This window comes from Gymnogyps californianus, chromosome 1, assembly GCF_018139145.2.
Source record: "Gymnogyps californianus isolate 813 chromosome 1, ASM1813914v2, whole genome shotgun sequence".
Lineage (NCBI taxonomy): Eukaryota > Metazoa > Chordata > Aves > Accipitriformes > Cathartidae > Gymnogyps > Gymnogyps californianus.
This window is the reverse complement of record NC_059471.1, coordinates 42,750,860-42,766,763: the sequence shown is the minus strand read 5'-3', so window position 1 is coordinate 42,766,763 and position 15,904 is coordinate 42,750,860. Positions and strand designations below refer to the sequence as shown.

At 37.2% G+C, this 15,904-nt stretch overlaps 1 protein-coding gene across 2 annotated transcripts in view; it reads left to right on the top strand.

Moving 5' to 3' along the window:
• The window catches only part of KLHL1 (kelch like family member 1), a 264,033-nt gene that overhangs the window by 229,411 nt on the left and 18,718 nt on the right, over positions 1-15,904 (top strand). For both annotated transcript variants that reach the window (XM_050900633.1, XM_050900623.1), the window contains one exon: positions 11,258-11,420. In XM_050900633.1, coding sequence (XP_050756590.1) covers positions 11,258-11,420 — 163 coding nt within the window. The remainder of the gene's footprint in view (positions 1-11,257; positions 11,421-15,904) is intronic.

Below are 15,904 nucleotides of genomic sequence, written 5' to 3'. Positions count from 1 at the left end.
GTTCTGTGTGATGGGGAGGCTAAAAACAACACCTTTGGGACTACCCTTTAGTCCATATGTGTGATATAAAAATCACATAGGAGTCCTGGCATCTAAGCTCTGAGAGCAAACCATAAGAACCAGTAATGCTTGAATATTGAATTCCTCATATATGACACAATCTGCTCTGGAATTCTTCATATATGACACAGTCTGATGTAATGTAAAGGGTGTATTTATTTATTTGCTTGGAGGGGTTATTACCTTATCACTACTACTCATTATAAATTTTTGAAACATATGGTGCGAGCACTGCCTGATGGTGAAAGTAAATACTCCTGCATTGCTTAGAACCTTTCCAACTTGGCTTCTTAGAAAACATAATGCAAGAATCAGACTGTGGGGTTTCATAGGTAGGTGGGTCTGAGCACAGGTAATAGAGGCAGCCAACAGATGCAACAGTTTGTGCAGCAGCTTCCACAAAAGGGGGCCAGAAACTCTACTGAGGGCAGTATATGTGGACTCTGCAATGGTGGCTCCAGGGAATATGGCCCTGGAGAAAAGAGGGGCCCAGGAGAGCTGATAGATTTTTCAAAGATCACCTCCTTTAAGCTCCAAAAAGTTCCATCTTGATGTGCAGGAGATCAAGCAAAGGCAGTAGGAGGCCTGCATGGATGGATTGAGAGCTTCTGATTAAACTCAGTCTAAAAAAGGAAGCATGCAAGAGATGGAAAATGGACAAGTGACCCAGGAGAAATACAGAGGCGCTGTCTGAGCTTGTAGGGATCAGGTTAGGAAAGCCAAAGCTCATTTTGAGTTGAATCTGATGAGTGACTTGAAGGGCAACAAGAGAGGCTTCCTCAGGTCTTTCGACAGCAAAAGGAAGACTAGGGAAAAAGTGGGCTCACTGCTGACTGAGGCAGGGGACCTGGTGAGAAAGACCCCAAAAAAGGCTGAGGTACTCCATACCTTCTTTGCCTCAGTCTTTAAGACTGGCTTCAGAAGTCCTAGGTCCCTGAAACCAGAGGGGGAGGTCTGGAACAAGGAAGACTTACCCTCAGTGGGGCAGGATCAAGTGAAGGAACATTTAAGCAAGCTGGATGCGTACAGGTCCATGGAATCTGACAACATGCACCCATGAGTGCTGAGGGAGCTGGCTGATGTCATTGTGAGGCCACTCTCAATTATCTTTGAAAGGTCGTGGTGATCAGCAGAGGTTCCTGAGAACTGAAAGAAAGCAAATGCCACTTGTATCTTCAAAAAGGGCAAGAAGGGTCTGGAAAGATACAATCCAGTCAGCCTCACCATGATCCCTGAGAAGGTGACGGAGGAAAAAATACTGGAACAGTTTTAGTCCATATTAAGGATAAGAAGTTGACTGGGAATAGTCAACATGAATTTAAGAAGGAAAAATCTTTCCTCACCAGCCTGACTAGCTGAACTGCCAGGGTCAGAGCTGTAACCAGCAGCACAAAGTCCAGCTGGAAGCCACTGGCGATGTTTCCCAGGGGCCAGTGTGTTCATCATCTTCATTAATGACCTAGATGATGGGACAAAGTGACCTTTCCGCAAGTTAGCAGATGACAAAAACAATGAGGAGTGGTTGATGGTTATGTTGCCATCACAGAGACTTCAACAGGCTGGAAAATGAGCTGATAGAAGTCTTATGAGGTTCAACAAAGGCAAATACCATGTCCCACAATTGGAGAGGAATAACCCCATGCACCAGTACAGGCTGGGGGCTGATTGGCAGGAAAGCAGTCTGCAGAAAAGGTCCTGGGGAGCCTGGTGGACAACAAGTTGGACAAGAGCCAGTGATGCGTGCTTGCAGCAAAGAAGGCCAACAGTATCCTGTGTTGCATCACGAAGAGTGTTGCCAGCAGGATGAGGGAGAGGATCTTTCCCCGCTACTCAGCCCTAGTGAGACACACCTGGAGTACAGCATCCAGTTCTGGGCTCTCCACTACAAAAGAGACATGGACTTACTGGAATGAGTCCAGCAAAGGGCCACAAAGATGATTAAGGGACTGGAGCATCTCACACACAAGGAGAATCTGAGAGAGCTGGGACTGTTTAGCCTGGAGTAGAGAAGGCTCAGGGGGATCTCATCAATGTATATAAATACCCGATGGGAGGAAGTAAAGAAAATGGATCCATGGTGTCCTCAGTGATACTGAGTGAAATACAGACTGATATACAGGAAATACCATCTAAATGTAAAAAAACCCTTTTTTTCCTGCAAGGGTGGTACACCAGCACAGATTTCCCAGACAGGCTGTGGAGTCCCTATCCTAGGAGTTATTTAAAAGCCATCTGGATGTGGTCCTGGGCAACTGGCTCTAGGTGCCCCTGCTTTGAGCAGTGGGGTTGATTAGACAATCTCCAGAGGTGCCTACCAACCTCAGCCACTCTGTGACAGATCTACTGTAAGTGATTCTAGGAGTCTGAAACTACAATAGGACAATGGGAACAGAATTACAACCTATCAAACACCTCGTTTCTCAGGTTTCAATCAGTTTCCTTTTAAGCCTGATGCAAGATCAGATGACAATAACACACAGTACATTGCCAAATTATTAATTTTTTTTGTCAGTTTTAACACTGTATTTCAATAACTTCAGCCATTGCTTGTTGAAGACAATCGGTTAACACATTTTATAAATCCTTAGTGGTTGTAACTCATGCTTATCAGCCATTCTTAAGTAACTATTCCATTTCTAAGTACACTGTTGAATCTACAGTCAGTTGCTGATGATGTAATGAACCAATTTGTTTTCTTAAATGAATATCATCAGTAATATCAGGACTTCCATTTCTGCATTGCTTCATTTCACTATTATGGTTTTACTTAAGCAGTTCTACACTTAGATTAAAAAGGCTTATCTCATTTAGCAGTTTTTAAAATGTATTTATTTATAATTTGCATTTTGGTATACTTACTATAAAGTATAAAACACAAAACAAAAAACATCTCACTAAATCTGTGAAACTGACTTTGTAAAATTTGAGGGGCTTGTTAGTCTCATTTCATCATTTTAAATCAAAACCAATTCATCATTTTAAACAAAGGTTAGATGTTGATTTTTTCAGTACTACATTTTCATTCTCCCAGAATGAATTTTGGATCTTGTCAACTAATGTATCATTATCCAAAAAATGTGTAGAAAAATCCCTTAGCTGATATGGATGAGAGAAAGATGATAGAAGGGAGGTGAAATAAAAGGAGTGGAGAGGATGATGATGGTAACAGAACAGGCAGAGAGATTTAGAGAGAAAATACAGATTTCTTTCAGCAGCCTTTAATGGTCTTTTCATTTTCAGCACACTCTTTCTTTTTAACACTTAATTGGTATCATCACAGTATTCCCATATGATATTTGTATTGAAAAGTAAACTGAAAGTGGTTGATAGTAAACAAGCTGCTGCTGCATATAGGAGAAAGGAAAATTGGTCTAGTTAGTCCAATCTTTCAAAATATAACTGCCTAATCTGGAGATGTTTTACTTTCTCAACCAGAAAGCTGAGCATATTAAGGGATTACAGTCAATATTTCTCGTACTTCCTACCACCATCGTGCCAGGCAAGAGGGTGAATGTCTCTTTCTGGGCATTCTTCCTTTTAGGAGAAATCATCAGCAAAACAGAATCGACATCATCAACTTCACTTTCAGAAAGAGTGAAAGTCAAGGAGACTGTTGTGTCCTATAAGACAATATACAGTTCTCTGAGTGAAAAGCAGTTGAAGAAATTAACAGTACTTCATAGCATGACTTAGAAAAAATACAAATTTTTATCTTTTGTAAGTCTAGCCTTCTATGTCTCCACTTTTCAACATCTGTGTGATTAATGTTTTCATACTGGTTTTAATAATTGTAAAAAAACCAAACCAAACCAAAACTATATAGTATGAATATCCAGAAAAAGAAGAGAAAAAACCCTCAACATTTCTATAAAAATAAGTTACTGATTGATGGGAATTTGTCTGCTTATATTTGCCTTGGGTTTTTGCTTTGGGCTTGTTCTCTTTGGCTGCCTTTTCTGTCACACAGACATAGATGTCTCAAATATGTATGTGTGGTGAGTTGACCCTGGCTGGATGCCAGGTGCCCACCCAAGCTGCTCTATCACTCCCCTCCTCAACTGGACAGGGGAGAGAAAATATAAGGAAAGGCTGATGGGTCGAGACAAGGACAGGGAGAGATCATTCACCAATTACTGTCACGGGCAAAACAGACTCAGCTTGGGGAAATTAGTTTAATTTATTACCAATCAAATCAGAGTAGGGTAATGAGAAATAAAACCAAATCTTAAAACACCTTCCCCCCACCCCTCCCTTCTTCCTGGGCTTAACTTTACTCTTGGATTCTCTACCTCCTCCCCTCCAGCAGCACAGGGGGATGGGGAATGGGGGTTTGGGTCAGTTCATCACACGTTGTTTCTGCCGCTCCTTCCTCCTCAGGGGGAGGACTCCTCACACTCTTCCCCTGCTCCAGCGTGGGGTCCCTCCCACAGGAGACAGTCCTCCACAAAATTCTCCAACATGAATCCTTCCCATGGGCTACAGTTCTTCACAAACTGCTCCAGCGTGGATCCCTTCCACGGGGTGCAGTCCTTCAGGAACAGACTGCTCCAGCGTGGGTCCCCCCACGGGGTCACAAGTCCTGCCAGCAAACCTGCTCCAGCGTGGGCTCCTCTCTCTCCATGGGGCCACAGGTCCTGCCAGGAGCCTGCTCCAGCTCAGGCTTCCCACGGGGTCACAGCCTCCTTCAGGCATCCACCTGCTCCGGCATGGGGTCCTCCACGGGCTGCAGGTGGATATCTGCTCCACCGTGGACCTCCATGGGCTGCAGGGGGACAGCCTGCCTCACCATGGTCTTCACCACAGGCTGCAGGGGAATCTCTGCTCCGGCACGTGGAGCACCTTCTCCCCCTTCTTCTTCACTGACCTTGGTGTCTGCAGAGTTGTTTCTCTCACATCTTCTCACTCCTCTCTCCAGCTGCAATTGCTGCTGTGCAGTAACTTTTCCCCTTCTTAAATATGTTATCCCAGAGGCACTACCACCATCGCTGATGGGCTCGGCCTTGGCCAGCAACGGGTCCATCTTGGAGCCGGCTGGCATTGGCTCTATCGGACACAGGGGAAGCTTCTAGCAGCTTCTCACAGAAGCCACTCCTGTAGACAACCTCACCCCCCCCGCTATGAAAACCTTGCCACACAAACCCAATACAGTATGAAGTGATTTTTTTTCCACCTCTAAAACTATATATACACATCATTGTGTATTGTTATTAACTAATATTGAATATCATTTTAGTAGTGAAAAGAGAACGAAAGCTTTTTATTGGCATTGCAGCACAGAAGTAACAGCCTTCATTGATTTGATTTGATTAAAACAATCAAGTTATTTCATAAAATTATTATTGCTGTGGTTGAAGCCATGTATTTTATACATGCTTCATAAAGCAAATTATTGGTTGTTTAAAGGAATGAAGGCATATATTAGGGAAGTAACACTTTTCTTGAAGATTCAACTCTACTTTCATAAGTTCTAATTATACCTGTATATGCCTATCCCATCAATAACCAAAATCTGTATACATTCAGCAAACTCTGCAACAGCTCTGCAGTAGCAATGACCTGAGAAGGCAATATTTTGAGAGTGATTATTCACAGTCTGCATGATCAAAAGGAACTATTCATAAAAAAGCATCTTAAAAAAAAAAAGGAAAATTTATTGAAAACATGATTTTGGCTGCTCCCAGAATGTTGCAAAGTCTAATCAAGAGTACTTACTTGATTCACCAGTATTGCAAGGTGCATATTTATTTATTTATTTGACTCTCATGAAGATGTCTGGGATTTAAGTACAGTTTTTTTCTTCAGAAGCATTAGAACTGCCTTTATGAGTCACTAAGTTTTCTTATATTAGTAATTAAGTTCATTACCTGGACAGTGGGATATCTAGCTTCTAAAGATTGTCATAGTTAGGAAATGACTACACTGAAAATGTGATATCCACCCTTTCAGGGTAGCCATGAAGCTCTGGGATAGATCTTCTCAGATCCTTCTGCAGGAGCTATTCTTATTGTATGTCATATTAATACAAAATGGAATAGAGGAAAAGTGAGAGGAAGGATAGGGCACTAATAGTTGTGATAACTGAGTGCCAGACCCCACTCCTTGAATAGTTTTAATTTCAAACAATAAAGAGTTATGGAAGCAAGAAAAAGGAAAAGCACTTTTCCCACACTGGTAAGTGAGGCTCTCCATTGTCAGCAGAGTCCAGCAAAGTAATCTTATTATTAATCTTGTGTTAGTCGTGTGCTTTGTAGTGGTAAACTTCATATTATTCTATTATTTTACTATTGAGTTCATCCAGGTTTTGATTAACTGTTTAATGGCTTTTTTCAGCCCAAAGAGCTTGAAATAATGTGAATAAAATGTCAGAGTTGTAGAAAAGTGTTTAATGGTGTGGTATTGAGGATAGCTTCTGTAAGTTCTTGTGAGTGACGTGAAGTTATGCTGGCACTGAGAACGCTGAGTCTACCAGAATCATCTTTGGAGGACTGACAGAGCAAATCTGGCATAGTCCTATCCGTCTGTAATAGAGAATTGTTTCTGGAGCAAACTATTCTCAAAGTAGCATCCAATTTTTTCTGCAGAGGAAACTATTTGGTTTTCCTTGGCTCTCTGGAAAGAGGTATGATTGGGAAACCAAGAACGAGTATTCAACCGGTTTGGTCTTATTTGACAGTGCTATTTGACAGACCAAATCACCAAAAGGTCTCTGATATGTCATAATAAAGTGGTGAGTTTTCAGCAAGTGACTTTCTGTCCCACCCTACACCACAATACCTCTGCTATGTAATCTGTGTTAAGCAATAGATGAAGAATGGATGGAAGATAAGGAGACTTATTAGTTTGTTAGCCCACTGGAGTGGGAAGGAGAGTGCATGAATGAAGAGTAGAAGAGAAACAATGGATTTACTGTTAAACAACAAGAAAGAAAAAACATATTATCCAATTGGATTCAGTATAGAGGTCTAGCTGTTTTTCCCACAGAGAGGTCTGTCCCACAAAGCATATCACTCTCTATGTCATGATATGTTAAATTATGTGCTAAATCTTACATTTCTGTCATATCAACCTGTCATCAATAGACCTCCTGCCATTATCAATTTGACAGGTTCTTCTAGCCCAGCCTTCGGAGTTGTTAACTTGGGAAGAGAAGATAGATTCCATCTAGAACAAATACTGAAAGAGAGAGAGTCTATACCAAAGTCAAAGAGACTGTGATATCCATGCCCAAATTTAGTAAATTTATATAGATTCATAGATTTTATGGCCTGAAGTTACTGCTGTGATCACATAGACTGACTTTCTGCAACAGGAACACAGAATTTCTCCCTGTCATTTCTGCCTTGAGGACATGCCATCTCAAGGAGTTTGAGCATGTCTGTCTAAAAATGTATCAGTATGGATATGAAAACTTCAAGCAACACTGAAACTAGCACATTCCTAAATTCATAATTCCCATAAATCCTTCCCATCATTGGTTAAAATGCAGAATATTATTCTTAGGCTTAATTTAACAGGTTAGTAATTCCAGTGATTAGATCTTATTATTCCTCTTACAGTTAGACACTTAATCATACAATCTTTTTTTTATGCAGGTACTTATACACTATGATTGGATTAACTCTTGGAAAAAATATCTTGATAAACCCGACATCTCTTATGGAATTTCCAGCAGGTTTTCCAGATTTTTAATGCTTCTTTTGTAATTCTTTCTGAAGATCCTCCATACTATTTACATTCTTTACATGTACATCATCTGCATCCATTAGTTTTCATGGATGTACCGTTACAGGAACTCACTACCAGCTGTGACTACAGGTTTCTCAATCTGTTCCACTTTGCATTTATGCTTCTCAGATATCTACAAATATCAAAGCAACATTTAAAGAAAAGGAGACAAAATACTCAACATAGACATAATGCTACTTTCATGGAATGCAGCACCTTGTTTGGTTATTTTTATTTACTTATTAGAGAACTGGACTTTGAGCATTAATATATGGAATTTACATAGTCCAAAACGATGTTTTGCCCTCACATATACAGCCATAACTATACCAAAACGGAATGAAATTCAATATTGCAGAATGTATTTGTCCAGTATTTTATAGCATAATGGGCCAGAACTGGACCAGCTCTTAAGGAGCAAATGTAAGGATGTCAATGAGTTTGGTATTCTGTAAAGAGGAGACTTTAAATGTGTAAACCCATAGCAAGTTAGTATGTGCTACAGTCAGCAGCATGGAAGATTACTTTTGTACAGAAGCCCTTCTGTCTTTGTCCTGTATGGAAAGAATAATTTTCCTATAGATTTGGCAGTAAATTTTCCTATTATAGAAGCAATGCAAACTGGCAAACTCAAACAGGTAATCTTGTATTGAATCCCTTAAAGTTCTCCAAGCAAAATAAACTTCCAGTTTTCTTCATTGGTGTAGCTGTAACTATATTCAGACCTTATGGCAGACGAGCATGACATGAATCTCACACCAACGTTTTTATTTTGGCAGTTTTCTAACTGCAACATTTCCCTGTGTCAATGTAAGATTAATTTATGTGGAAATGGAATTGAACATCATGGTAGCAAAGTACGTAGGAGTTATTCAGTAAGGTCAGACAAGTTCAGAGAACACTCTGATGAACTTTAAAAGCCAGTTGAATTCACAACACAAAAGCAAGTGGTAAATGCAAAGTAAAAGACATTGGGAAAAAAATCTGAAGGAATTGTGCATCTCACAGGGTTCTACATGCATGGTATAAACCCAGTAAAGTTCTCATTATAGAGAAGTCAGTGAAGGCTATTTTCTGTATAAAGCCCACTTAAAGAGTACAACAGGAAATGCAGAGAGAAAATCCATTACATTAATTCAAGGAGCTTATCACTTTTCATTGTCATTAAAAAAAAAAAAGGCCAAAAATCCATGAAAATGCAGGAAGAACAGTATTTTGATTAAAAGGAAAGCAAATTTTCTACAAAAAGTGACTGAAATAATTGAGATGGCTTAATTTACAGCAGGAAAAAAGATGAGAATAAAACTCAAATATGAAAGGACATGACAAAAATTATGAAATAGTAAATGAGATAAAAAGAATAAATTGAGGACAACTCTTTATGTCCTAATGAAAGCACAAATGAGCTATTCAAGGAAGTAAAACGTGAAAATTTCAAAACTGATGAGATATGTTTTGACATGCATCATCGTTTCGCTGTGAAATTCACTGCATAATAATACAACTCTGCTTATGTATGAAGGTAAGAGAGGGTTTGTGTGTTTATCTAGACACCAATTATATATGCATGTATGTGTATAGAAACATTCACACCCCTAAACTTTCTTTGAATACGATTAATTTTTTATCCCAACAAGAATTTTATTTTCTATTTAACTTTGCATTAAGTGAAGAGTATACACATGAAAAGCTAAGGAGTACTGTGTTGTTATAACAAATTATAGCAAATAGTTTTTTGACAATGTAAACCTGTTTGTTCAGGACTTAAGGATATTTATAACTATTAGATATTAGGGTAAAAAACCAAACCAAAACAAAACATAAAACCAAAAAAAAACCCCACAACTACAGCATATTATCTCCTAATTTTCTATGTGAACATTGACACATCTTCCCACATGTTTGCTGCTGGTTGCATTCTGAGATAAGATATTGAGCTATACAGATCAGGAGTTCAATTTAATATCCACTTTAATATTCTGGAAAAATTATAGCTGAAACATGTGATTGAATAAAAAGCATTTGTAAGCAAGACCCTTCCTACCAGAAGAAATTGGAGAATAAGTTCACAGAAGGTTCTACAGAAAAAGATGAGGCCCAGACTTTGTAAGAAGGAAAATTTCAGTAAGGGTTAGTATAGTTTTTAAATTATTTTTTTAAGTTTAAAAAAAAACCCCAACAACACCCAAAGTGCAGGAACACTTTCTGTGAACACTGAGATGAGACTTGTTCAAACTCATTGATAAATATGGTTTTAAAGTCAAATTAAGCTTTGAATGAATGACTTTTCTGAAATAGAGCAAAACACAGTTCTACACAGCAAGTGGAAACTTTACATTGTTTTAAATGAAAGACTTTTCTGCAAGAAAAAAATAAATTTGTTCTCTGAAACTTTAATGTTCTACTGTTTTCTGACTTTTTGATGAGTTCAAATCATGCGAAATGGAGTGGAAAAAAAAGACACTGACTTAGGAATGGGATTGGATTTAGCCTCAGATTTTTCAGAACGATGCTCATTTGGGATCATGGATTCATAGAATGGAATTACTGAGCTCACTGTATTGTAACAAATGGTGCTTAGCTATAACTTATCTTCCAGAGCCTTCTAAGCTTAACTGAAGATACTGTGAGATAGAGAATTCATCAGTTCCTTTGAATGGGTGATTAAAACCCCTCATAGTTAAAGATTTGTTTCTTATTTAATTTTTTCCTACTTCAACTTCCATGCTTTACATTTTGTTTTACTTTTCTTCACTAGATAAAAGAATCCTTATATATCCAACATTATTTTCCTGTGAAGGTACCCATTCTCTTGTTATTTCTCTTTTTGATAAGGTAAATTGATGAAGCAGCTTGAATTTCTCACTGTAAGTTACTTACTCAAACCTTTGAATATGTTTTTTTGATTCTGTGCCAGTCCACCAAGCTTCCCGCTAGTGAAAAATTGTATATTTTCTTCTACATAAATGACAAAAAAGCTGAAAATATCAGACTTCTTTCCCTTCCCTGTGGAACCCTGGTAGAAGCAATTCCATTCAGTGGAATGAACCCCTTAGGTTGACAATAATTTGAGATCTATCAGGTATCCAGTCCATAATTTATTTATCATGTGCTTTACTGATACTCTAAGGAGCTAATTCATGATCAGAATGTTATGAGAGACTAAGTTAAACAGTATACAGAAGTCTAAGACCATCACATCGTTGACAGATTATTCTATGAAGCAAGCAATCTTCTCAAGGAAAGAAATTAGGTTTGTTTGACAAGACCTATTTTTCATAAAGCCATGTGGAGTGGCATTAATTTTATTCCTGTTTGTTAATCCTTAATTAATCAAACTTCAAATTGGTGTTTCGATTTTCACTTTGAATATGCAAGTTCATTTGTTAGCTGTGTATTGGAAAACTTCTTTTCTTTACTATTGATAGAGAAAGAATACTTTTATCTTCTCTCACTCTCTCCTCCATTTTAGGAGTTACAGTGCTTGAAGGGCCTATTTATGCAGTGGGAGGACATGATGGTTGGAGTTATTTGAATACAGTTGAGAGGTGGGACCCTCAAAGTCAGCAGTGGACATTTGTGGCAAGTATGTCGATTGCCAGAAGCACTGTTGGAGTAGCAGCATTAAATGGCAAGTGAGTAGGGTATTCTTACATGGTTGAAACACATTTCTTAGAGGGATAAATAACTGTGATGCACAGTCGTAAATAACTTTTACCATACTGTAATAGAGGGTGTCTTTTAAAATGAACATAGACAGTTGTGCACACCCTCCTATGTCTCACGACTCTTACATATATTTGAAAGAAGTAATTTATATATATTTTCTACTTTTTTTTTTTTTTTTAATATTTATATCAAATGCTTAACAATATAGACCTGAAATTTCAGTGTGTATGGTATAAACCAATTCAGGACAAATTGTCAGTTGACTCATCTGACTTTTATATGTTGTGTATGTCAGTTTTAGTTAACCAACTAAATTTATCCATCTAATATAGTCATGTACTCCGTGATAAGATTTGTTGTATATGCGTTTTGTACCTTTTACTTCAGCCAAACATTGACCCATGAAACCTTCTTTGTCTGAAGGCAACTACATTCACACAGCAAGTAAACAGAAATTTGATTCTTGTCAAAACAGTCAGACTATATTAAACCTATAATTCTAATTGTGTTCAGATTCTAAGTTTCTCTTTTATAAATGTGGCACTTATTAAAACTCATTTTATAGTAATGTGAAATTATGTATTACTTGTTGCTTATCACTTTTAAAGTACTTGCTTTTAGCTATGTGGCTGAAAAGAACATGGTGTGAACTGTAAAAATTTAGAGGTGGGGGAGGAGTTCATCACACCTAATCTTAAGATATTTTTGGATAGACATCTACAACTGAGCCAATCGTCCTAAGCTCGCCTTATGGTCAATGGAAGAAATATGTACTTTCAGGATATCATTTGTCTTACTTATTTTAGACATTTATGTTAGGACAGCATGAATTGTGCTCTGTAAGTGCCCATTTTTCTCTACTAACTATATAGGAAACCTGAGGACTCTGTCTCAGATTCTGACTTCTATGTTTTGGATCTTTAAGCAGGGAAGATGAATCCCATTGTAGACAACTGAACATAAATAAAAGGCAGTCAGTAAAGAATCCCTTGGGGATAGTAGGAGCAATGAAGTAAGGCAAATTTCTGGAATATTATTTTTCTCATACTTTATTGCTACTCAACAGCAAGGAAGAAAGGATGAGAAACAGCTGCAGATGTGGGACGGAATGAGAGATTAAATGTTGAGGACATTAAAAAAATAGTTAATAAAAGTTAAGATAAAAAATATATAGGGACAAAAAGACTTATTAAGGCTATTGGGTTTCATGGTAGACTATGCTATTGCATAATTCAACAACCCACTAAATTTTGCCCACCCCATTTCTTCCAGTTGCAAATCATTCAGTTTTGATTATACAGTTGGAAAAAAACTCTCAAAAATCCTTTATATTAGGTTGTGCTTCTCACACCTAAGATATAGGCTTGAGATAAGTAGGCTGCATTGATTTCTGGGATTGTCAGACTCTTTCCACTGACTGTAAGAGTCACTGAATATAAAAGTCAAACAAGGAGTTTAATTTAGCCCACAAACAACTATGTTACAAGACTTACAGGAGATTGTGTACCTTTCTGTAGCAGCAGCAGGAGGTGTGACAGAGTACTCATAATGCCATCATTATGACAATATGCAGATTTTTTTTTTTAAATTGAATCTCAAATTAATTAAAACTATAGGCTTTAAAAGTGTTAACTAATTTTATGAGTTTGTCATATTACAATTGTGTCCTATTTGCAGAGTAACTCTGGATTAAATAGGCTTTATTGGATGCATTCATTATTAATATTATATTATTTAATTCATGGTATCATATACTCAGATGATCTACTTCTCATCCATGACATTGGGAGTTAGTTTTATGTTGTGAAATCATCTGCAAACCACTGAAGCTTAATTGTCATTGCTTTCTCTAAGTCACATTGGCATTGAAATGTTCTAGAGTAGATCAAATGCACAAAGCTGCTTTAATAACCCTGTTACTCTAAAAAAATCTGGTTTCAGTAGTGTATGAGCCATGCAGCAAACTAGCAGAGACAAGACCCAGACAAATAACCCTGCAAATATAGATCTAAAATTATGAAGGGATGCATATGATTATGTATATATATATTCCAGGTATGTTTCTTTTGCACAGCTGAGCGTGTATTTAATGCTTCTCAGTTAATAAATGCTCAATTGAATTTTGCATGACTTACATAGAACACTTTTAAATGAAAAGAGATGTTATCTGTGTCCCAGAAAGGTAGAATGGACACCACTAAAAACTGAAAAGCAGTGGTCTCACTGAAGCAAATAGCAAATATACTACTGATTTTTATTTTTTTAAAATCTGAATAACCATCTTTAAAAAATATCTCATATGCCAAGAACTGAAACTTGAAGACATATGTAAGGACCAAACCTTTCAACTCTCTGGTGCTATTCTTACTACACTGCTGTTCCACCCAACTGACATATGCTGCATTCCTCATCTGAGATTTTTGCTTTGAAATAGGCAAATAGTTATGGATTTTTTTTTTTTTAAAGAAATTCTAAGGATATCAGAAATTGATGTCGCAATGAGAAACAAGATGTTGGCTTTAACGTTCAACAAAGGAGAAACTATTTTAGTATGGAAGTTCTGAGGAGTCTTCTGGTTATTCCTTATGTTTCTTTTCTTCTGTACTGAATTAAATAAGTAAATAAATATAATGCAGCAGGGTTAGACTACCTTTGAAGTGAGACAGTTAGAAAGTATTCTATGTGTGTATCTCCCACACTGCTTTGGGCACTTTACATAAGAGGGATACTGTATGCTAAATATCTCAAATGTGAGCTTCTTAAATACTTGAAAAAATATAGTCTTTTCTTTTTTGTTTTAACGCTGGAAACTATTCCATATGTGATCATCCATACCTCTATGGTCTGCTTCATTGGTTTTCCAGTTAAAGCCATTTTAAGCAGAAAAAAATTATATATCTTACCATAAAATTGGATGAAAATTGTATTTTTCTATAAGCTTATGGTGGAAATAAATAAAAAATAAAACCTTTTAGATTCTGATCTCCTTAGGCTCTGAGATGATTGATTTGTAAGTAACTTCTTATTAGTTTTTAATGTATTGAACCTTTTTATGCTTACTTATGTTTTTGAAGCTCACTTGTATAGTCTGTGCAAGTCAATTATCAATTTTTTTGCAGCTCAAACAAATAGAAAGCAATACTATCTGAATTTGGCAAAACAGGGCACACAGAAATGAATGTTATTTCACTGAAATACATTTTAAAATTTTAACTGAAAATGCTATATTATATCAAAATCTTTCTTAAAACCTGAGAAGGATTGTGTCAACATGTGCATCTGAAAAAAACTTCTAATTATTGAAGCCGTAAAATTCTGCTGAGTTTGTCAGAAATTCAGAAAAATAAGTGTCTGAAGTACTTTTTTTTTTTTTTTTAAACTTAGTCCAGTTCACAGAGTTCTTTTGTATAATCGGGTTGCATCATTACATTTTGAGGTCACAGTACTGTTGCACCCATGAGGGCTTAACAGAACATCTTCCTCTCCAAGCATGAATGTCACCTGCTTGTTACCCTCAGATTTCCCACAGTAATAGGATACAGTAGTTACTATCCCTCCATCGGGAACACAAACAATATTCCTTTTCTTAAGCGGCTTCCAAAACCTAAGGGCAGCTAGAACAACTAATAAAAGGGATAGGTGGTTTTCTAAATAAAGGAAAGACACATAGCAGATTTATTCTACCAGATTTTCAATAAAGCAGTTCATCTGGTGTTTCACAGGAAATAATGAGTTAAGATGGAAAAAAGATGAATAGTACAGGGATTTTAAGAAGAAAATAACTATATGTGACAACTGGGACATCACAAAGTTACTGCTGGAATTCTTTAAAGATCAGCCTTGGGATAAAGGGGTGTAATAGCAGGAGCATGCCAGTTAAATTATCAGACCATTCAAAGTGGCACCGAAAGGAACACTATCATATGGTACGTGTTGGGCTATTCTACAGAAGTATTTGGATGACCCTAAGAAGCAACACAAATGGGATATTTAATAGTATATAAGTGAATGAGCAAGTCTTGTGTTTGAAGAAAACTAAAGGTACAAAGTGGCAGAAGAGGGAAAAAAAGCTCTGTACCTTGTTAGTACAGAAAAACCAGTAGAAGAAATCTGTGAAAAAAGGAAATGCAACTGAAGAATACATAAAGTTTTATTCGTTGTGGAAATATTGATGCTATTTGGGATACTGTGTTGAATTCTGGTCATGCATATTGAAGAAAGTTTAACCGAAAGTGCAAAGTTTGAATAGGGGGTACCATGACTATCAAGAATGCCTGTCATACCAAAGGAAAACAACAGAAGTATTACAGTTGGCAAAGGAACAGAGGGATACAATGAAAACTCAGATGGGAAAGTAGAAATAGAATAAAAATGATAGGGACACAACAAGAGGGTGTACACAAAACTCTTATCGGGATCTAAATGCATGTTTATTGGTTCATAGAAAGGG